Source organism: Leguminivora glycinivorella, chromosome 21, assembly GCF_023078275.1.
Source record: "Leguminivora glycinivorella isolate SPB_JAAS2020 chromosome 21, LegGlyc_1.1, whole genome shotgun sequence".
NCBI lineage: Eukaryota > Metazoa > Arthropoda > Insecta > Lepidoptera > Tortricidae > Leguminivora > Leguminivora glycinivorella.
Window position 1 is genome coordinate 1,879,807 of NC_062991.1, and position 23,470 is coordinate 1,903,276.

Sequence of the window (23,470 nt, forward strand, 5' to 3'; positions counted from 1 at the left end):
TCGGTGTGTTTTAATTTATCGCCACTCGTTTCGAACTTCCTTTTTTTCACACTTGTATCGTAATGTACTATTTTGTCAACAGGTTGACTTCCCCTTAATTGTTTTATGATCCGTACCTAATTCTTTTTCAATGTTCCAAGAAGCAATCGCCCGATTTACATTCAAATCGGAGTCATATACATTTCAGGAAAATGATTAAATTTTAGGGTAAAGTTGGGTAAGATGAAAAACAGGGTAAGGTGAAAAGTCCTCTGTATCATTGGAACAAATAAGCGTTTAATAGCTATTTGAAAGGCAAAGTTCATGTGCTACAAATAGCATTGTACCAAAGAAAAGTTTTAAAAATTTCGAGTTATTCGCACATTTATTGAGAATACTTTTTATCTCTTTCTAACGCGAGCTAAGCTGCGGGCAAAAGCTAGTCCTATATAAATAATCCTTGATTGCAACCAAGAAAATATAAAACTTACATAGGTACTAATAATTGAGGAGTGTCTTTTCAAAAGGGCTTATTTCCATTTTTTCTTTTTTTAACTATGAATGCTTACTTACTGCTTACTGCTAGCCTTTCTCCGCAGACGTTTAGTCTGGTTGCCTTTGGCATAGGCCTCTCCCATATTTCTCCATGTTTCTCTGTCTAGAGCTTGTCTTCTCCACAAGGCTCCAGCTACCTTTCTGAATTCATTTTCCCATCTCATTTTTTGTCCGCCATCCTTCCTTTTGCCATCTCTTGGGTACCATGATGTTATGTCCTTAGACCATTTTTCTCTTTTATCTCGGAGCATGTGGCCAGTCCATTTCCATTTTAGTCGCTTCATTGTCTGATTTACGTCAGTTATCTTTGTTCTTTTTCTAATGGTATCCAACTTTATTCTATCTTTAAGTTTTATATGCAACATGCTTCTTTCCATGCTATTTTGGCAAACTTGGAGAGCTCGCCTTAACTATGAATGCAGTTCTTTTTAGTATAGAAAATTACGTGTTGTTTTGAGATTAAAGCTCAAAAAGTCTCGCCTTGATCTTTAAAAAAAAGAGTAACATCAAAGTTTAGAACACATTTTGAAAAATGTGTAATGATTATTTATGTGGATAAACCAATGTATGTAGTACAACAACATTGATATCAACTAACTTAATACAAAATCCAAAAATAAAGTAAAACTTTTTTAAAATAATAACATTTACGCTACAAGGCCACAACAAAAGGGCTTAATTCCCAAAAGTTCGCATCAAAAGTGCTTAATTCTCAAAAACATATGGTAATTACATATTTATTTAGGTACACATGTTACGTTTGGTGTAATCATAGCATTAACGTCAACTTATAATATTACAATTTTGCAAATTAAATATTAATTTCAAAATCAATACCGTTGAATTATGTTTTTCTCGATTTCCCAAAAAAAGTACAAAGTGGAAATAAGCCCTTTTGAAAAGACACTCCTCAATTAAGCAGTACAAAATGACTTAAAAACATAAAGATTGAGTTTCATAGATTGCAAAAAGACATATCAGCATATATGCTTTTTCAAAAAGTCGCCTTCTACAATTTTAACAACCAGTTACCTATTTTTTATATTTGAATCTAAAACCTTAACCAATCAGCTCTCTTTTACACCTTATCTACTCGTAATAAGATTAAGTTTAACTAAAGTTTTCAAAAATCAATATCGGTTAAATTTTCTTTAGTTAGAGACACCTGCGAGGCCTTATTACCTGATTCATTATGGATAAGGTAGCTGCGGTCGGACAATAGTTATTTGTTATACAAGGGGGCAAAGTTGTATTTTAACGCCGAGTGTGGAATTGAAAGGATTCTATAGTTGAACCACGAGCAAAGCGAGTGGTTCGAGAATAGAATCCTGAACTTGCGAGTTTTTTAACACACGAGAAGTAAAATACATTTGCACCCGAGTGTAACACAAAACTTTTCCCCTCACTACAGCGAGGAAACTACAACGCAAAAAATGCGTTTATCGCTGCTTCCAGGAGTTCCACAGGTGGTAAATCATCTTTATTACTAGATTCACCTACTTGTATCAATTTAAAAGCAGTTAATTTGACTTTATTCAAGGTCAAATTACTTTACCCACTAATGGATAAAATGCGTTTTTACCCGCTGGTATTAAAGGACAAAACACGTGTTTCCGAGCTAGTGAGGGGAAAAAGTTATTTTCCCCTTCCAATCTAGTACATACATACATTACATTACTGTGTAATTTAATTTGTTTTTCTTATTTAATATAAGTCTTAAAAGTCGCTTGTGTTATTTATTTCATCAGGTTATTGGGCCTCTCCCTACCTGTTAAAGTTAGTTTCGAGAAATATTAAGTGTTTGTTCCAAAACAATAAAAAGTATATCGCGTCAAAATTAACCTCAAAAGTCGAGAATAGTTTCGTTCGCCGGAGTTATTTTTTTCAGCTTTTCAGCTTAAAAAGTTGTAAAAGATGGCATCAAACAGTCATATGATGGCCATAGATAAGCTCACAGGCCGTGACAATTGGACAAGTTGGAGTTTTGCCGTCCAAGCCTATCTCCAACATGAGGAACTTTGGGACTGTGTTCAAGGTACAGAAACAGATACTAAGAAAGATTTAAAGGCAAAATCAAAGCTTATACTCTTAGTGGATCCCATGTTGTATGTTCATATACAAGACGCAAAGTCGGCAAAAGAGGTATGGGACAATTTAACACAAGCATTTCAAGACTCCGGTTTGTTACGGAAAGTTGGTTTATTAAAAGACTTGACAAATACAACCTTAGAAAACAGTAGTAGTGTAGAAGATTATGTGAATAAATTAATGTCTGCAGCGCACAAGTTGCGAAATATATCATTTAAAGTAGATGATGAGTGGCTCGGGACACTTATGTTAGCAGGTTTGCCGGATGAGTACAAGCCCATGATAATGGGGATAGAGAGTTCGGGTGTAAAAATTAGCGCAGATATGATAAAGACAAAACTCATGCAAGAAGTTAAAAGTACTGATGCTACCGCTTTTTACACAAACTCCAGAAACAGATATATTAAGAGTAATTCATCTCCGTCTCAGAACAAACCTAAGGGGCCACGCTGTTTTTCATGCAATAAGCATGGGCATTTGAGCAAGAATTGTTGGCACAAAAAGAACAAATCAGAGGCTAAAAATAATAAAGATAATTGTGGTTTCGTCGCAGCATTTTCAGCCATGTAGTCAAATAATAATATTAACTGGTATGTAGACTCTGGTTGCTCCAATCATTCAACAGTGCACCGAGAATGGTTAGAAAATGTGAGAGCTCCGCCTATTAATAACATAACAATTGCTAACAACCAAAAATTACATGTTGAATGTTGTGGTGATTTAACCATACAGGTACCGGACCAGACCCGACATAGCATACATTGTCAATTCATTGAGTAGATTCAATAGTCAGCCTACGGCTCAACACTGGACGACGCTGAAGAGGGTCCTAAGATACTTGAAGGCTACAATTAATTACAAATTGACCTTTAATTGTAATAATGAAAATATCACTGGTTACTGCGACGCCGATTGGGCCGGTAACACTGAAGACCGAAGATCGTGTACTGGGTACACATTTATTTTTCAGGGTGCTGCCATAAGTTGGTGTTCGAAACGTCAACCAACTATTGCATTATCAACGACAGAAGCGGAATACATGTCGTTGTCTGCAGCTGTACAAGAAGGACTCTGGTTAAAGCAGTTACAAGATGACTTCTGGCCAGAGCTCGCACAATCACCTATAACCATATTTTGTGATAACCAAAGTGCAATTAGCATTTCAGGTACTGAGGCATTCCGTGCTAGAAGCAAACACATAGATGTCCGGTATCACTTCGTGAGGGAAAAGATAGCTACCAAACAAATTGTGGTCAAATACATGAAGTCTGAAGATATGGTGGCTGACGTATTGACCAAGGCGCTGCATCAACCAAAGCATAAGGCTTTTACTAAAGCAATGGGTTTGCGTCCAGTGGAGGATGTTGAAGTGTGGACGCAAACCCCTGCATAAACTATCACTGCAATGTTGTCGGCATAACTTTCGTGCTTGTCGAAAACTCTCTCTCTGCCTAGCTAATTTGCCGTGTCATTACTACTGTGTAATTTAATTTGTTTTTCTTATTTAATATAAGTCTTAAAAGTCGCTTGTGTTATTTATTTCATCAGGATTTCATCATACAGATACAGAGTACGAAAGGGTTGAACTTTCGTAGTCGTACCCTAGCATAGTTACGTGTGGCTGAACGTGGATATCATGTAAATACATAAAATAACTAACCGGAGCACTATAGTGGCTAAGTCAGGAAAGCACATTCGGATTTTTTTCTAAGTAACTAAAAGAGAACATATAAATAGTATGCGCGAGCGAAGCGAGCGCGATTTTTTTACTCGATTTATGAAGACAACCCGCCAGCGGGGTATCCGCGAACTTTCAAGCTTTTATGTTCTGCAGAGCTGCGGTCTTTGACATATTTTGGGGTATTTTGACTTCACAGGGAGCCTATGTTCCCGACTTTTAGGCCTTATATTTCCCCATCACTATTATTTTTATAATACTAAGAGTTAATTAAGAGATTAACTGCGGACTCGATCGTCACCGTCGGGATACCCATTTCGTTATTTTGCCACTAAGTAATCTTAGTGCTTTGAAATTCGCTCACCATCTGCTGGGACTCACAAAATTGCCTTTATGAAACGTTTTGCGCCTTTGGCTTTATGAGGAACTCCGCTTTGGACTGTCGGGTAGACTCGTATTTTTGCATTTGGATAGCGACGTAACTTTGTCGTTCGCCGCACAACAATGTGGTTCGTCAAGGGCTAGAATCCTCTTTTTACAGCGCCCTAGCAACAGCGCCCTTATGAATGTTGGTATATGTTGGCAATGTGGTGCAACATTCCACTTAATCTGAAATACAAATCTAGATTTTTCGATAGCGGATTCATTCCCGACTCCTCTCGCCATTTTGTCATATGTGCGCGCCATTTTTGTATGGATTTTTCCACATTCTCGATTTTGGCGCCCCCTTGCCATGTGGCGCCTAGAGCGGCCGCTCCACTCGCTCTACTCTTAATCCGGCCCTGAGTGCAAAAGAGGCAGACTACAAATGAAAAAACGTGACCATTTTTGACACGATTTTTGATGACAGCAGCGGCCGCTAGCGGCCTACTCAATTTAAGTTAACGGATTCATCGTATTTGAATTTAGAGGATACAGTGGGTGATTTCCGTTTCGATTAAGCAGTTAGAAAAGTAAATTATTCACATTATCATACATAATTTCTGAATTTAATATTACTAATGATAAACTAATGACACTTGACATTGGTCCAGTTTTGTTCTCACTTTTGATATTCAACGGTTGTTCTTTGTCATCCTACTTCTATGGACTAGCTCGAGATTTGTGGACAAGTGGCGTACATAAAGAGAGTCCTATAGATTATTGAACATCTTGTAACTTCATCATCATCATCATCATCATCATTTCAGCCATTAATCGCCCACTGCTGAGCATAGGTCTCCCTTCGGTTCTTGTAACTTACCTATGTTGAAAAAATTATAATCTTTTAATCTTTGAATCCTCTAAATACAACTGTTTGTACTGAAAGGTCCGATTAATCAGTTCACTTAAATTAAAGTAGGCCGCTAACGGCCGCTGGCTGTCATCAGAAATGGTCACGTTTTTTCATTTGTAGCACACCTCGGACACTGGCGATCAAATATATGAAAGAGGCGCGTTCCTAGCACACAGTCTAAGCTTGTGTAGGCGAACGCGTACTATGCTTGTATGAGTGAGATATGACAGGTCGACTGTTCGCGTTTTTGACAGGCGGTAACTGTGAAGTAACCAAGAGGGGGTGGGCGGCACTTTCAGCGGGGAGCGGGAGTGGCCATACTGTACGATAGTACTCTTTATTATACTGTGTTTGTAGTCTGCCTCTTTTCCACTTATAGGATGATCATATACGTGATAACTTCTTTTTTGCACGCTTCGGTCTTTAAGCGTAAGCGAAATTATAGGTCTGTGAGATAGTCCCATCCACCTGCAATTTTCCGGATGTCGTCGACCCAAAGAGTCAACAAACGCAACGCAATTCTTACATGTATAAGACCTTTATTTCGTTAAGATTAGTTCACTAATTTCACTATGCCTACTACCAAAATGTCCCGCACAAGTCCATTTTAGTCAGGTAATAGCAAAACCCACATCTTGCACGGGTTAAGAATTTCACCACCCCCTTCCTGGGTGTCGTAGAAGTCGACTGTGGGATATGGGTTAAATTGTGGCGTAGGAGAGAGGCTGGCAACCTGTCACTGCAATGTCACAATTTTGATTTCTTTCAACCCCTTTTTGCCAAGAGTGGCACTGAAACTTAGTAGTTCATGTGCTCTGCCTACCCCTTTATGGGATACAGGCGTGATTATATGTATGTATGTACATCTTGCACCTTGGTGCGACGACGGATCTCAGTATTTCTCACTCGATCTTCAATCTTGATACTGTACATGGCATGCTCCATGGATCTCTGTGCTAATCTTATCTTATGCACAGCCTTCTTACTGAGCGTCCATGTCTCGGTACCGTATGCCATGTTGGTCAAGATAGATTGGTAGAAGAGGCAAGTTTTCAGGCAATGTGGATGAATGATCTATGCATGTGGATCTTCGATGTTAAGTATAGTAAGGCATCCGTCTTGAGAAGCTATAGCAACAGTTTTGCCGCCATGAGCGCTGGCAACGCCCGTCACTTCGGCTGGAGCTCGATACTCAGCTACTGCTTTCCCGTCTATAGTTCTGGAATCAAATGTAAATTGTTAAAAACTTCATTGTATTATTTGATCCAGAAAGGACCATGCGAGTACCTAACGCTTTTATGATGATTGGATTAAATTAACCAACTTGAAAACGATGGTATTTAGGTGTATCGCATATCGCATTGTTTGATAACAATACTAACTACCTACAACGAAAACAAGTCAATGATAATGTTAAAGAGAATGCACCAAAAATCACAAAACAGAGAATAAGTAACAAAACTAAGTAACATGTCCAAGAGAAATCATTCGTAGCCGTCTATAAAACAGCAGTTAAAAGCAAATATTATATGGAAAAGGAAAAAGATCAAAAGGAAGTTTCTCTGATAAAAGAAGCCAAAAAGGAAGGATCTTAAGAGACAATTTAACAGTATTAGTAGAAGATCAAATAGTCAAAGAAGAAGCAAATTAAGAGGCAGTAGTAAGAGCAAATTAGAAAGAAGAAAACAGAATGACGAATTCTTACCTAAAAACCCTGAGCGTCTTCCTCCCACTGTGATAGTAAAAGACGTACTGGTCATCGGAACTAAACATGGTAATGATAGAGAAGACACCCTCAGCGGCTCTGGAGATGAGCTGTTGGACGGAGGTGCCTCTCTTTAGCTCGATGAGGTCAAGGCCGCCGCGGGAAGGGGCGCAGAGACCGAACTTGCCGTCGCGGGTGCAAGCGCCGTTCCAGCGAGGGACGAATCTGCATTTAAAATACACTCTTTAGAAATACCAGTAAAAAAGAATTGTTGGCCTCGACTGTAGCACAGTATAATAGAGTACCTTTTGTTCGTTTTTATAGCCGATAGCTCATAGTTAACTAGCTCGCGGTGGAACCAGTGCCTAAAAGGCCCACAAATGTGAGTTGGTTCGTTATCGAAAAAGTTTAACGACGGGGGTTGCGTGGGCGACGGTCGCGCGACGGCGATGCGACGCATACGAAATCAAACCTTATCGATATGGAAGTATGAGACGCGACGGCGACGGTCGCGCGACCGTCGCCCACGCAAGACACGGCGTAACTGTTACGCCTGCGATTCACATTCCTGTATTTCAATATTTAATAGACCTGTTATATTTCACTCATACAAGCGTAATACGCGTTCACTTACACGAGCTTAGGCTGTGTGCTAGGAACGCGCCTCTTTCATATATTTTGATCGACAGGGTCCGAGGTGTGACTACGGACATTCTTGGACTCAATTGGGACTTACATACATAAGGTGAGTGATTGAAACGCAACTGTTACTGTTGCACTAATCATCATCTAGCGTTATCCCGGCATTTGCTACACCCCATGGGAGCCTGGGGCTTTGATAACTAACCCCAAGCGTAGGCAATAGGCGTACTAGTTTTAGGAAAGCGACTGACACTGACTTTCCAACCCGACGCGAAGGGTAACTAGGCCTTATTGGAATTAGTCCGGTTTCTATTTGTATGGGTCACGTGGTTTATTTGTATGGCATGGTATGGCCAATCTAGGCCCTAGGGGGAAGGGGAGTCATGACCCTCCCCCCCCTGGATCCGCGCATGGGTTGGCTGTGTTTTTCTACTCGAGTTGGTGTGTATCTTCTAGATCGACTCAGACATTTTAAATACTTGTGTTTTACCTGACAAGTCTCTTGGTCTTGATGTCAAGTATGGCTGCCTTGTCGTTGCCGACGACGGCCACCCAGTTGGGCTTGTGTGGGAGCGCCACTATCGACTGCATGTCTTTTATGCCGCTGTTCTTTATCGGGATTCTGGAAAACAAGAGTTAAGATATTATTTCGAGAAGAAAAAAGATTTAAAAAAATCTTTATAGATTAGACAGTCACCAGCAGAAGAAAGTGAAGTGGTCAAAATAATCTGCACAGAATTTCGCTTAGATTATTTATAAAAAAATCTTATATTTCGATATTTTTTTGCTCACAAACTTCCGAAACCTGGAGTCAAGTGATACGAGTATCAAAAATTTTTGAGTCAACAAACAAAAAAGTCAGATGTAAAATGAACTATTATGAGGTATTTATACTCGTAATTTCTATGAAATTTATGCTGGAGGATGCAAGTTTTGCTTTAAAAACCGTGAAAAAACTGTCTTGGAGTGAGAATTCTTAAAAATAATGTGTTTTATAAGAATCATCAACCTTCCGTATGTGCTGTTAAAAAAGTTTCAAATAGCGTGAATGATTAAGAATAACTAAAGAGAGCAGATCTGATCCTAAGCATATGAAAGGTTATACCCCCTCCGGGGAAGCTTGAACTCAAGAACGTCCACTTTTTTGTCAATATAAGCGTCAAGGCCGCAGCTTAATAATCATTACCTGTGTAGTCTAGCACCAGTTCTAGAATGAAGAACGTGGAGACAGTCCCTCGAGGACTTGTCCACTCCTGGTGCTACTAGATGGTGCTCATCAGCCGACACAACTGCTGAACGGTATCCTGTTCCTCTCACTTCGTAATCAACTGCGTAGATTTTTTCTCCATCTGACAAAATTAAAGGGTTCATTATAAAATATTTTTGGCAAAATTCAGACATACAGAACTGGCCTAGCCGAAGTAACAATTGTTGACGCTTCGAAGCGACCGAAAGGCAGTCTGGCTCTGTCGATCCACTACAGAAGAGCGGGAGAGAGATACGCTTCCGTAGCGTAAGGGTTTTTTTTAAAATCTTTATTTAATGAGCTTTTTTTATATGGGATAGGAGGCAAACGAGCAAACAGGTCGCCTGATGGTAAGCGAACACCGCCGCCCATGGACACCCGAAACACCAGAAGTGTTGGAGGTGCGTTGCCGGCCTTTAAGATGGGTGTACGCTCTTTTCTTGAAGATTTGAAGGTCGTATCGGTCCGGAAATACCGCAGGCGACAATTCATTCCACAGTTTAGCTGTGCGGGGCAGGAAGTTTCTGGAGAAACGCACAGTTGAGGACTGCCAGCCATCTAAATGATGGCGATGGAAATGTTGTCGCGTAGGGCTTAGTCTAGGAGACGCTGTGGCTCCGTGATACACATCAGGAGTTATTCTTACACTAAAATACTAAATATTACGAAAATAATTCGTCTTCTGAGCCTTCGCTTCCTTTGATTGCGGGAAAGCCAAGATTCTATTACAGCAATCATGTTTTTTAATATTAATGCCTTGAAGCATAAGTTCACTTCTTCTGTCCTCGTTCCGAACACACTCCATCATAATAGCGTAAGGGATTGTAACGGTGGCCAGGCACCCTGGTTTTTAAAACATGTTTTCAAAATAAATAAATAATTTTATGTGATTCTGGGGATTTCTAATCAGAATCATTAAAGCATTATATAATAAATGAAGGCCTCTTTATTTCCGGACTTCAACAAAGTTAGGTTTTTGTACTTTTTAGGTCTCTCCATCAGGATAATTCGTTGGAACATAAAATAAAGAAGAAAGGCCACCATCATATCAGCGTTTTGTCGCCCACTGCTGAGCACAGGCCTCTCTTCTTGTACGCCACTTCTCTCGGTCCTTAGATAGTCTTATCCAGTCGGATCCGCAACCTTCCGGATCGTCTATCCAACGAGTCAACGGATGCCAAGCGCTTCTTTTTTTTTATGGGATAGGAGGCAAACGAGCAGACAGGTCGCCTGATGGTAAGCGATCACCGCCGCCTATGGACACCCGAAACACCAGAGGTATTGGAGGTGCGTTGCCGGTCTTTAAGATGGGTGTACGCTCTTTTCTTGAAGATTTGAAGGTCGTATCGGTCCGGAAATACCGCGCATTCATTCCACAGTTTAGCTGTGCGGGGACGGAAGTTTCTGGAGAAACGCACAGTTGAGGACTGCCAGCCATCTAGATGATGACGATGGAAATGTTGTCGCGTAGGGCGATGGCGGAAAGAAGCGGTAGGGATTAATCCGAACAATTCCTCGGAGTACTCCCCGTTATACATGCGATAGAAAATGCAGAGCGAGGCCACATCTCTACGCAGCGCCAAAGGGTCTAGCCGATCGGAGATATGCTGGCAGTTGACAATTCGAGTCGCTCGTCGTTGGATGCGGTCCAGAGGGAGAAGCTGGTACTGAGGTGCCCCTGCCCATAGATGAGAACAGTACTCCATGTGTGGGCGAACCTGCGCCTTATAGAGCCTTACATCTAAAAGAAACCAAATAGTAAGTTCTTTAAAAATATACCAGGGATTGTCCTCGCCACAATGTTAGCAACGGCAACGTTGTCCATATTGTCAGTGGCCAGTTCTACAGATATCGTGACAAACTTTGCACCATCCTCGAGGAATAACACTTGCTTCACACCTTTCTGCTCCTCTTTGAAAACTACCTGAAAATAGACGAAAATTTAATCTTCCTACTTCAATTGTACTAAAGTCGACGTCAATAGAACAAACTTGTAGTCAAAATGTTTTTAATTTTCATTATTACATGAGATACTGGCTAAATCCATGTGTTATTTAAACAATTCATGTCAGAACCACTCGGCTATCGGTCCACGAAAGCAAGGGTCGAAATTTCTAAGTATATGACATTAGAGTGTTAATGGCAGCGCCATCTCTCTTCGCTAGCTTGTAATCACCTGAGTTGATTCGGCTAGGAGGTCGAACCATACTGTTCTACCTCAGGGATGGCCAGAGGGCGCCACGAGCCTTCGGAAATGTCATATACTTAGAAATTTCGACCCTTGCTTTCGTGGACCGATAGCCGAGTGGTTCTGGCATTCGCCCGGTAAGCGGAGTACGCTGGTTCGATTCCAGCTCGGAGCACTGGAGGCTTTGGTCACTTTTTCTTTGTATATGACATTTATTTAATGTTTAGAACATAATAGTAGTGTTACTACTTAAAATAACAAGTTAAAATTTTTTCTATGAAAGTAATTTAATTTGTTCTTAGAATTCATGTCACATTATGAAAATATTGTGTCATACTTTCTAGCGGTGACATGGTATCGTATGGTATCCAAAGCTACATGAAAAAATTGTACGAAAATTGTTCTAAATTGTACGCTAATTTAAAAAAAATGTACTAAACGCATTTACAAGAAAACAATGATCAATATGTCACCGCTAGAGAGCATACTTTCTGGCGGGCGCTATCTATTTCACTATGTAACAGTCCAGTTTTCAGCTTTTTTATGAATCAGAAAAAATGTACGAGAATTGTACTAAGCTGTCCGATACTTTAAAAAAAATAACTACCTACGCGTATTTACAAGAAAACAATGATTTATTTGTCACCGCTAGGAAGCAAACTTTCTGGCGGGCGCTATCTATTTCACTGTGTAACAGTCCAGTTTTCAGCTTTTTTATGAATCAGAAAAAAATGTACGAGAATTGTACTAAACTGACCAATACTTAAAAAAAATAACTACACGTATTTACAAGAAAACAGTGATGTATATGTCACCGCTAGGAAGCATACTTTCTGGCGGGCGCTATCTATTTCACTATGTAACAGTCCAGTTTTCAACTTTCTTGTAAATCAGAAAATATGTACGAGAATTGTTCTAAATTACACGACAATCTTAAAAAATGTACTTCACATATTTACAAGAAATTTCACCACGTCAACTGGTACGGTCAGCTACATAAGGTAAATATATTTACCTGTATTCAATTTTGACCTGCGTTCTTCCCAAGTAATAAGTTTCGATATGTATAGATTATAGACGAGACTGTAAAAGCTCATTTGATTATTCGAAAACAGATAGCAAAATTGCGTTTTATCCACAAGAGTGCAAAGTAATTTCATACAAATTTTAACTTGATGAAGATAATCCATACTATTAATATTATAAATGCGAAAGTAACTCTGTCTGTCTGTCTGTCCGTCTGTCTGTTACGCTTTCCCGCTTAAACCATGCAACCGATTTTGATGAAATTTGGAACAAAAATCTTTAGACCCTGAAACAGAACATAGGCTACTTTTTATTTCGAAAAAAGGGATGAAGGGGTTGAAAAAGAGGTTGAAAGTTTGTATGGGATTTCTTAATTTTAAAAGATAAAACCATGAAACTTTATATTTTAGCACTTGATAAGAAATCATTGAACATCTTGATAACGGATAGGGATAGGGATAGGGATAGGGATAGGGATTGGGATAGGGATAGGGATAGGGATATGGATAGGGATAGGGATAGGGATAGGGATAGGGATAGGGATAGGGATAGGGATAGGGATAGGGATAGGGATAGGGTTAGGGATAGGGATAGGGATAGGGATAGGGATAGGGATAGGGATAGGGATAGGGATAGGGATAGGGATAGGGATAGGGATAGGGATAGGGATAGGGATAGGGATAGGGATAGGGATAGGGATAGGGATAGGGATAGGGATAGGGATAGGGATAGGGATAGGGATAGGGATAGGGATAGGGATAGGGATAGGGATAGGGATAGGGATAGGGATAGGGATAGGGATAGGGATAGGGATAGGGATAGGGATAGGGATAGGGATAGGGATAGGGATAGGGATAGGGATAGGGATAGGGATAGGGATAGGGATAGGGATAGGGATAGGGATAGGGATAGGGATAGGGATAGGGATAGGGATAGGGATAGGGATAGGGATAGGGATAGGGATAGGGATAGGGATAGGGATAGGGATAGGGATAGGGATAGGGATAGGGATAGGGATAGGGATAGGGATAGGGATAGCGATAGCGATACGGATACGGATACGGATATGGATACAATACAATACAATACAAATCCACTTTATTGCACAACCTCAGAAATGTACATAGGAACACACACATTACAATAAATAATATAATAATATGGGTATCGTTAGAGGGATACGGATAATCGGTCGGCGGTCTCTTACAATCAATGTGCTCTAAGACGATCGTTGTTTGCTTGCTTGAAGATTACGTTTGCGATAAGTATAAGCAAAATGTAAAAAAATTTAAGGGATAATAGAAAAAAGTACTTTTTACCCACCGATCATAGTGTCGAAATACTCGAAATACGGGCTATGTGGGATGTTTATAAAGGTTTCCCCAGCGTATATAGAATTACCTACGCTGTGGTCGATGTGTAATATTTCTACAATCATTGCAAGCAAAAGTATTATGTGCAATCGAAATAATCGCAGATAAATATACCTACAGAGAAACCTAAGGATCCAAATGAAAATCTTAATGAATACTTTTATTACGCGGGCGAAGCCGCGGGTAAAAGCTAGTTGGTTCGTTCTCAAAAAAGTGGCACCGTCAGGGTGAAGTGAATGAGAAAAAATGAAAATGGTTTTTTGTACCTTTTTGGATTAAAATATGTTTTTGAGTGCATCAATTTAATGATACGAAATTTGCGGGAGGGAACGAAATAGTCGTAAAAACGTAGAACTTATAGCGAGTTGAAATTTTAGACATACAGGAGAAAGTGAATAGACAGGGTAGCAGGGAAAACGGGGCAGGATAAAGAGAGTTTGAATAAAAAAACAAGTTTGCCACGAATAATTCAACGTATATCGACTATTATGATTGTGTTAGGATTCAATTTTTTTTTCTTTAAGTAGAAACAAAAGCAAAAAAAAGGATTTTTTTAAACAATATCCATTATTTTTTATTCAAAACAGTTGAAGTACAGTAAGTGATATCTGATTATTGTTTTCTGTCACGATGCCTGCACGTACCAAATGTTTCTTTTTGACCCAGTGTTTGACTGGTAGAGAATGCCTTAAGGCATTATGTATTTTTATTTATTTATTTAAACTTTATTGCACAAAAGAACAACTTAGTGTACAAAAGGCGAACTTAATGCCATGAGGCATTCTCTACCAGTCAACCTTTGGGCAAAGCAGAGAAGATTGTAGGCGGTGCATTAAGAGACCAATTTTGAAATATCAATCAAAAGCTTAGACATATAATATATTAACGTACATACAATTACATACTATTTTTACATAAATAACGATAGGTTATATAATACATAGGTACTCATATATATAAATTATATATATATATATATATATATATATATATATATATATATATATATATTTATTACTAACCTGTCAGAAAGATAACATTCAATTCTACCTTAAGCTGCCAGCAAAGAAGTCGCGCACAGATTTTTTAAAAACGTATTTGTTGGGTAATTTCCTAATGTTAGGTGGTAGACCGTTCCAGAGGCGGATGACCTGAATGGCGAAAGAGTATGACATGAAGCCCGTACGGTGAAGAGGAATAGAAAGAGTGAGATTGCCGGTAGAGCGAAACTGACGGACCCGCGAAGCAATAGAAAAATTAAAAAGAGATTTTAGATATCCAGGGGAGTGTGGATCATTAAGAATAGAATAAAGAGTGCAGAGCATGCGAATATTACGCCGTTGACGAATGGGAAGCCAGCCGAGCTGTGAGCGAAATGCGGACACGTGATCAAATTTTCGAAGACAGAAGATGAATCGGATACAATTGTTAAGGAGTCGGTCCAATTTGTCAAGAAGCTCCTCGTTCAAGTCAGGACAGCATACATCACCATAGTCGATAATGGGTAAAATCAGGGTGTTAACTAGCAGTGTTTTAGTTTTGACTGGCAAGAAGTGTTTGAGCTTGTTGAGTGCGTGAAGAGTGCCCGTAACCTTCCGACTGATTTCGGCAATCTGCGGTCTCCAGCTTAAAGTGCTATCCAAGTGCACTCCCAGATCCTTAACGCACGAGCTGAAAGGAATAGGAGTGCCATTGAAGTGCACTGGACCTATCGTCTGTAGATCTAGCTTGGCAAGTTGTTTAGAGCTACCGATGATAATGGCCTGGCACTTTGCGGGATTTACAAACAGGCCAAACTTTCCCGACCATTGCTGTATATGAGAGAGGTCCCCGTTTAACTTCTCTATGGTAGCCAACACATCGGTCACTTTGCACTGGTCGTAGAGCTGTAGATCATCGGCGTAAAGATGGTATGCGCAACGAAACTCTGGGGTAATAAAGTTAATAAAAGTGGAGAATAGAAGTGGAGAGAGAATACCTCCTTGGGGTACACCAGTGGCCAGATCGCACCAGTCCGACGAAGTCCGACCGACACGCACCGCTTGCTTGCGGCCCCCAAGATAAGCAGAGAACCAACTAAGAGCTGAAGACGATATTTTAAGGTGATTCAAAAGAGCAAGGAGGATGTCATGATCGACAGTATTAAAAGCATTTGTGAAATCGATCAAGACAAGTACTGTGACCAATTGATCCGCCATGCCACGTCTGATGTCTTCAGTAACTTTGATTAATGCAGTGCAAGTACTGTGGCTTGGTCGAAAACCAGACTGAAACGGGCTCAACAGTTTGTTGGAGAAAATAAAATCAGAAAGTTGTCTGTGGGCAACAGCTTCAGCGATTTTCGACAAGAAAGGGAGAATTGAGATGGGTCTAAAATTACTAAGTAGAGTGGGGTTATTAGTTTTCGGAAGAGGTATTACAAAAGCTTTCCGCCAGAGTGCAGGAAATTCGCCATTTACTAAAGAGAAATTGATGATATGAGTAATCACAGGAAGCGCAGAATCAAGAATCGAGGCTATCATGTAACGACTCACATCATCACACCCAACGGCTTTTGACTTGATGGCTCGAACAATATTTTTTATTTCTGTTTGAGAAGTTGGAAAAAAGAGAAAAAAAACAGATAAAGATGAGGGTAAGGACGAAATAAATGAGAGGGTATTTGTCTTAATATCGTCAGTTACGGAAAGAGCAGAAGAAAAGTGTTTATTGAGCTCATCAAGTGTAAAGGGAGTGCCATCGTATCCTTTTGTTTGTTTTCCTAGGCCCAGTGTTTTGAGGAATTTCCAAACGTCGGCCATAGAGGAAGAAGAAACATTGTGGTGAATGAACCGACGCTTCGCTGCACGCACCATCTGATTACACCGATTGCGGGCTCGCTTAAACAATAAAAAGTTATTTTCGGTACGGTCGCGCTTATACACTCTGAAGGCTCGGTCCCTTCTCCTCATGGCCATACGAACGCCTTCGGTGATCCAAGGTGCCGGGGGTCGCCTGACACGAACAGTACGCATTGGTGCATGTTTATCAAAAAGTCCTAATACGGCGGCGTTAAAAAGTGAAACCTTATCGTCAACAGAGGAAGCCGAAAACACTGGTGCCCAGTCAATAGCTGCTGCATCACGGGACAGAGCATCGGGGTCTAATTTGGTGAAACAGCGCATAGTTATGAGTGCAGGCTTGCATTTTGGTGGTTTAATTTTATAACACGCATATATCAAATCGTGATGAGAAAAACCAGGAGCCAGATGCTGCCCGTGCTTTACGACGAGGTCAGGACAGGACACCAAAATGACATCCAACCAAGTGTCAGAAGAGCTAGTGTGATGAGTTGGGGCCAGTGGAAGAAGAGAGAAATTAACAGATTGGAGAAGTGTTTTCAATTTACGGCTGTGAAGCGAGTCTTTACACAGGTCAGTATTGAGGTCACCCATTATCAAGTGATGTGAGTACTCCGTGCTCAAGGACTCGAGAATTTGTTCTAAGTTTGAAAAATAGTCAATTGTTGGAGGACAGTAAATTACCCCCAGAACGGCCTTGACTCCTTTAACATTCACCTCAAGAAAAATCCACTCCGCAGACCCGGTGTAGTGAGAATTTGTACACCATTTTGTACTTTTTTATGTGCAATAAAGAATAGATAAATAAGTACCTATAATCACAGTCTTGTAAAACAACAAAGCACATATCATGATTCACAATGTGAGTTATACTTGTGCGTGTAATGCCTGCAATGGCTGCCCCAGTGGAAGAGTTGGTTCGTCTCCTTGATGTCTCCTTGGTAACAGATGTCGAGATAATGAGGTCAGTATTTAAAATGAGGGCCACTCTAGGGCCGGACGGCGTGCCTTGGCTCTTTAAACATCTTGGAAGTAGATTACGTGGCCACATTGACGACCGCCTCCGAGAGGGTATACATTCTCGTTGTAAGGTGGGCAGACTGTGCCTTTCGAAAAAAGGGTAGTCCAGCTGACTGTCCCTTAGGAGGTCCCATTGCTTTCCTAGATGAAACTGGCACGATGTTGAGCGCATCATCGTAAGTCTCATCTACTGCTGTGCACGCATTTTGGAAGACACGTGCCCAAACATCAGAGATCGGGTTCTGGGAGAAGCGATAGACGCAAATGATGCGCTGCATAAATACAGCGGTCTGGTAGCAGAGAAAAAGCAGGGAGCCATCGCAGTATCTCTTGACATTGCCAATTACTTCGGCTCTCTTCTTTATGTGGTAATAAAATAGGCGCATTGCTTCCACGATGCGCCTTTCTATTTGAAGATCATCATTCACCATAGGGCATTACCTTGCAGATAGAGTAGTGCTCAATGAATCAGGAGGAAGATGCCTAGAAAGACAAATGGAGTGTGGTGTTCCTACCGGCTGCGCCATGTAAACGTATAGGGACAGGTCAATGAGGCTACGTCCTCAAATCAAGACTGACTTCTTTATTCTTCTGGGTTCTTACCCACATGCATATTCATAATAATCATAACCTACCCACAGTTTTCCACAGGGGTCGGTACTGGGCGCCTGCTCTGGAGCATTGGCTTTGACTTGGCTATCAGAGTAGTCCAACTTCTCCGCATGATAACCATTTTTTATGCCGATGACACAATAGTAGCCGTGGGTGGAAGAAAGTACCAGGATAATAAGGAGAGCCACAGTGGCAACTGAGCTCACAGTTGGGCGCATTAATTTGTTTGGGCTTGCGGTGCTACTTGCCACGACCGATGACGAGGTTTTCGAGGAAAAAGGTTGGCTTCTGCCCGAAGAAAGTGATTACTGCCGACCTAGCCAAAATGATAATAGTTGACGCTATACGCCGATCGAAATGCAATCTGGTTCTGTCGTGCCTACATGCAAGAACGATAGGGATGTTGCCTGTTGGCGGTGAGGCGGTCCCTCTTACGCCCCAAATTAAGTACTTGGGCTTAAATTCAAATCAAAATTGGTACTCCGAGGAACATTTTATCAAATTGGTTCCTAGCTTCGTCGGGACTGCTTCGGCGCTGGCTGAGCAGACTATTGCCCAATATCGAAGGACCCAATGCCCCATATCGGCGCTTATATGCGAACGCCATCCGCAGCGTGTATACAAAATTTCAGCTCAGTCGGTTGAACATTTCTGCTTCAAATTGGGTTGCAAGATTTGACCTCAACATACATACAAACATACATACATACATACATTGCAAGTTAGTAAAAACCATGTCAAAATAGCTTTTTTTACTTGTGTTTCTTTATCCTGTCAACAGTCACTTTACCCTGCAGAGTGATGGCAGGATAAAGTTACACAGGGTGTAGTGAAAATCCGGTTAACTAGATAAATGAACTATTCATAAGAGCTTGTAACTAGGCCTACATGAATAAAGATATTTTGAATTGAATTGAATTATCTCCGAAACTGTTGATAATACAACTGTCATAATTTTAATATAAATAGTTATACTTCAATACAACATTAAAATGTTATTAGTAACAAAACTGCCGTATTAATATTTTGAAATAATCATGCCAGAATAAAGTGGACATACCTGTTACAAACACCGAACGTCACACTTTGAAAACTTCTAACCACAAGCCCGCAGCACCTCACACACAAACCTTTACACCGGCGGCTAGAACCATACTGGCTACGTGTTTTACGTATATTAGGGTCTCAATAAGACTTTCTGTGTGTGAGTGAGGTGCAATACCGCGGACGCACAGGATATAGAGAAAATATCGCTGGACAAACTTTGAACGTGAAAATTTGTGTTCAAAAGTAATCGAAACATCCCGTGCAACGTATATTTAAGAATATAGTAGTCTATTCTCTACAAAAAACGATATTTTAATATCATACAACTGCAATTCAATAATCTATAGAGCGAAAACTTGAGCTGTGTCGCGTTGTGACAAGGCAGGGTACAGTAGAAAACGGTCTTCTTTAAATTTTTTTTACAAAAGTATTATATTTATAGAAAAAATATGTTTTGGCCTCGATGTGTCACGTTAATGCCTACTTATGAAAATTTTAATTATATGTGAAAATTATATATTTCGCATACTTTCTATTCAAAAACGTGATGGCAGGGTACGATGCCACTATTTTGAGAATTACCCAGTTATATATATAACCATTATGCAATAGGCCAATGGTGCCCCTGACATGCGTAGAAATAATTACAAGTTTGTTCTAATAAATTAATAAATTATTTACACGAACGGTTTCGACCCACTTTTGACCCCCTGTAGCTCAGTTCCTATCGGCTAATTGTTCGTCTAAATAAGGGTTAAAATCCAATCCAATGCCATGTTTAGATGCACTTTAAAATCGATCATAATCATCTTCATCAACAGCCGGGTCCACTGGTAAACATTTGCCATTCTCAAGACTCGCCAGCGCTACCACACGCAGTCCTCCATTCCTGAATATAGGTACTTCTAAATTTTAACTTTGCAGGTTAATTTAATAATTTGTATAAATAAATTCATTTAATTTTATAAATAATTACGTAAGTACAGCATGAAAACCTGCCAAGGTCAAATTTAGAAGTATTCTGAAACGGAGAACTGTGTGTGGTGGCGGCTCTTGGGAATTTCATACATTCAGAACGCGCAAATGCATTGTCACTTCATAGTTCATCCGGCATTAAATTTCACGAACGTCATTTCAAAAAAAGATAATTAATAAATAATAAGAAATAAAAACAAACGAGCCACCTTTCCAAGATCGTTATAAAGTATTCTATCAGGAAAACTTTTTACCTACCCAATTAGCCGACATGAACTTGGCCCCCTTTTTAACAGGTATGTTTTTGGTGGGTAGCACGCCGCCCTTAGGGTCCCCCCACATCTAGCGTCTCGCGAGCGTCGCGTCGGGCCAACTGTATGGAAAAAGACGCCGCGTCGACGCGACGTCGACGCGGCGTCAGGCTTTGCCCATACAGTTGGCCCGACGCGACGCTCGCGAGACGCTAGATGTGGGGGGACCCTTACACCCGTGAGTTTTACCGCTTACGTAAGCGACTTATGTAAAACTTTCAAATGTTAATGATTTTTGTAAGCAGCTTTCGGTAAGTTTTAACTACTTTCGTAAGCTGAAAACTTTCAAGTGTAGGTATACGAGTTTGCTTACAGAAGCGACTCACAGCTTATCGAAATAAACTGATAAGTTTTGGCCTTACGAACTACGGCGGTCGTTTTTTTTTTCATTTCAACTTTGCTTGCTTGGAACAATGTAGACATTTAGTAAGTTGAAAACCACAAAACTTCCGTAAGCAAAACTTACGATAAGTTTTTCATAGGTGTAAATGGAAGTATCAGTCGCTTACCAAAGATTTACGTAAGTAAGTACAGGTGTAAAGGCGGCCTAAATGAAATCCATCAATTTATTCATAATTTATGATTCAAAATCATCATTTATACACAGGTAAATTTTATCAGCCAGCAGATATCAAGTTAAAATTTGTATGAAATTACTTTGCACTCTTGTGGAATAAACGCAATTTTGCTATCTGTTTTCGAAGAATCAAATGAGCCTTTACAGTCTCGTCTATAAATATCTATACATATCGAAACTTATTACTTGGGAAGAACGCAGGTCAAAATTTAATACAGGTAAATATATTTACCTTATGTAGCTGACCGTACCAGTTCGCGTGGTGAAATTTCTTGTAAATATGTGAAGAACATTTTTTAAGATTGTCGTGTAATTTAAAACAATTCTCGTACATATTTTCTGATTTACAAGAAAGTTGAAAACTGGACTGTTACATAGTGAAATAGATAGCGCCCGCCAGAAAGTATGCTTCCTAGCGGTGACATATACATCACTGTTTTCTTGTAAATACGTGTAGTTATTTTTTTTTTAGTATAGGTCAGTTTAGTATAATTCTCGTAAATTTTTTCTGATTCATAAAAAAGCTGAAAACTGGACTGTTACACAGTGAAATAGATAGCGCCCGCCAGAAAGTTTGCTTCCTAGCGGTGACAAATAAATCATTGTTTTCTTGTAAATACGCGTAGTTATTTTTTTTAAAGTATCGGTCAGCTTAGTACAATTCTCGTACATTTTTTCTGATTCATAAAAAAGCTGAAAACTGGACTGTTACATAGTGAAATAGATAGCGCCCGCCAGAAAGTATGCTCTCTAGCGGTGACATATTGATCATTGTTTTCTTGTAAATGCGTTTAGTACATTTTTTTTAATTAGCGTACAATTTAGAACAATTTTCGTACAATTTTTTGATGTAGCTTTGGATTCCATACGATACCATGTCACCGCTAGAAAGTATGACACGAAATATTGATATTTTATACAACGTATGGTTTGTTTACACTGTTGACAATTTCTATTGACGGCGATTTTATTTCAGAACTGTCTATGCTATGACATCGACCGTGACATCGACATTGCTTGACGTTAATCCTTGTTTTTCGAAGAATAGGTATTTCAAACAAGCAATCTATTAAATTAAAACAAAATTCCGATGGTTAAGAAGGTGCCTGGGGGTTTTCTAGAAGATGACTAAGGGCCAGTTGCTTCAACCACATTCGACAGACACATGTCACATACCAGACGTCTATGGAACTTCCCATGCAATAAAATTTAACGAACGTTTTAACGGTGACAGACCGTTTGATGCAACCGGCCCTAAGTAGCTGAAGAAATTTTGAGGCTGTAACTCAATAGTTCACTATAGACATAGAGGCTGTAACTTAATATCAGTTAACCAATTATTTCTGAAACATGTTCTGCGCAAAATAATAAAAAGTTGTTTATGGTTATCTACCAAATCTGCTGACATTTTTCCAATCGAAGGAACTTCTATTACAAGAGGTTCCATTACAAGTCGGACAAGAAAAGGAGATTAACCTGTTTCTCTTGCGTGTCCCATGTAGTAACGTTCCCAGATTCAGTAGTACCCACATTCTCTCCGTTTGGAGTTGAGCATTTGAAGGTGCTTCAGTAAAAATCCAATCAGAGATATAGGCAAATGTAGCCAATCCTTACTTGCAGATTCATGTTTTTGGTACGTGGTCATTTACCAAATAATTTTGTCATTTTGCCAATAGGCTACTACTACTACTACTATTTGGAACTTCCAAAAGAAGAACTGAAGAGAAATGGTATGAAGACTAACCTGTTTCTCTTGCGTGTCCCATATAATAACGTTCCCAGATTCAGCAGTGACCACATTTTCTCCATTTGGAGTTATCACCGCGTGGGTGACGATTGCACCTAGTGGAGCATCAGCCAACTGAGCCAGAAGATGGCCGGTGCTGGTGTCCCAGAGACCCCAGCAGCTGCGGGTCACGGTGGCAGCTAGGTGCTGGTCGCGGGCCAAACTGGAGACAGGAACGGTTTTTATTCATCATTAGCAGACATTTGGATAACAGAGAGCGGACATGCGAGAGAACAATCTCACGCCTAAGGGTGTCGAAGACCGGACGAAGTGGAGAAGATTGAGCAGGAAATCGGACCGGAGAACGCTAGGCTGAAGAAAACATTTTGGAAAACAGTTATATTATGGTGGTAACAAGTACTCTTTCAAAAGTAAGGGTATTGTTTGCACAAGCATGACAATATTGACAATCCAGCATTCTAATTTCATTCATGCAGCTCTTCCAGCATGTGCAGCTCTTCCAGTTCGCCACTTGTCCAGGTCCTGAGCTAGTGTGGTCCAGGAGCGACCCACATTTCTCCACGAGTCCACTCAACGAGTCAAGGA

At 40.1% G+C, this 23,470-nt stretch overlaps 1 protein-coding gene across 1 annotated transcript in view; it reads right to left on the reverse strand.

The window, feature by feature from the left end:
- Window positions 1–6,570: 6,570 nt before the first annotated feature.
- The window catches only part of LOC125237303 (NACHT and WD repeat domain-containing protein 2), an 84,422-nt gene continuing 67,522 nt past the window's right edge, over window positions 6,571–23,470 (reverse strand). The window contains exons 28-33 of the mRNA XM_048144293.1: window positions 22,883–23,087; window positions 10,949–11,093; window positions 9,110–9,272; window positions 8,414–8,545; window positions 7,282–7,506; window positions 6,571–6,795 (exon numbers count right to left, since the gene is read on the reverse strand). Of these exons, the coding sequence (XP_048000250.1) occupies window positions 6,651–6,795; window positions 7,282–7,506; window positions 8,414–8,545; window positions 9,110–9,272; window positions 10,949–11,093; window positions 22,883–23,087 (1,015 nt within the window). The 3' untranslated portion in view covers window positions 6,571–6,650. The remainder of the gene's footprint in view (window positions 6,796–7,281; window positions 7,507–8,413; window positions 8,546–9,109; window positions 9,273–10,948; window positions 11,094–22,882; window positions 23,088–23,470) is intronic.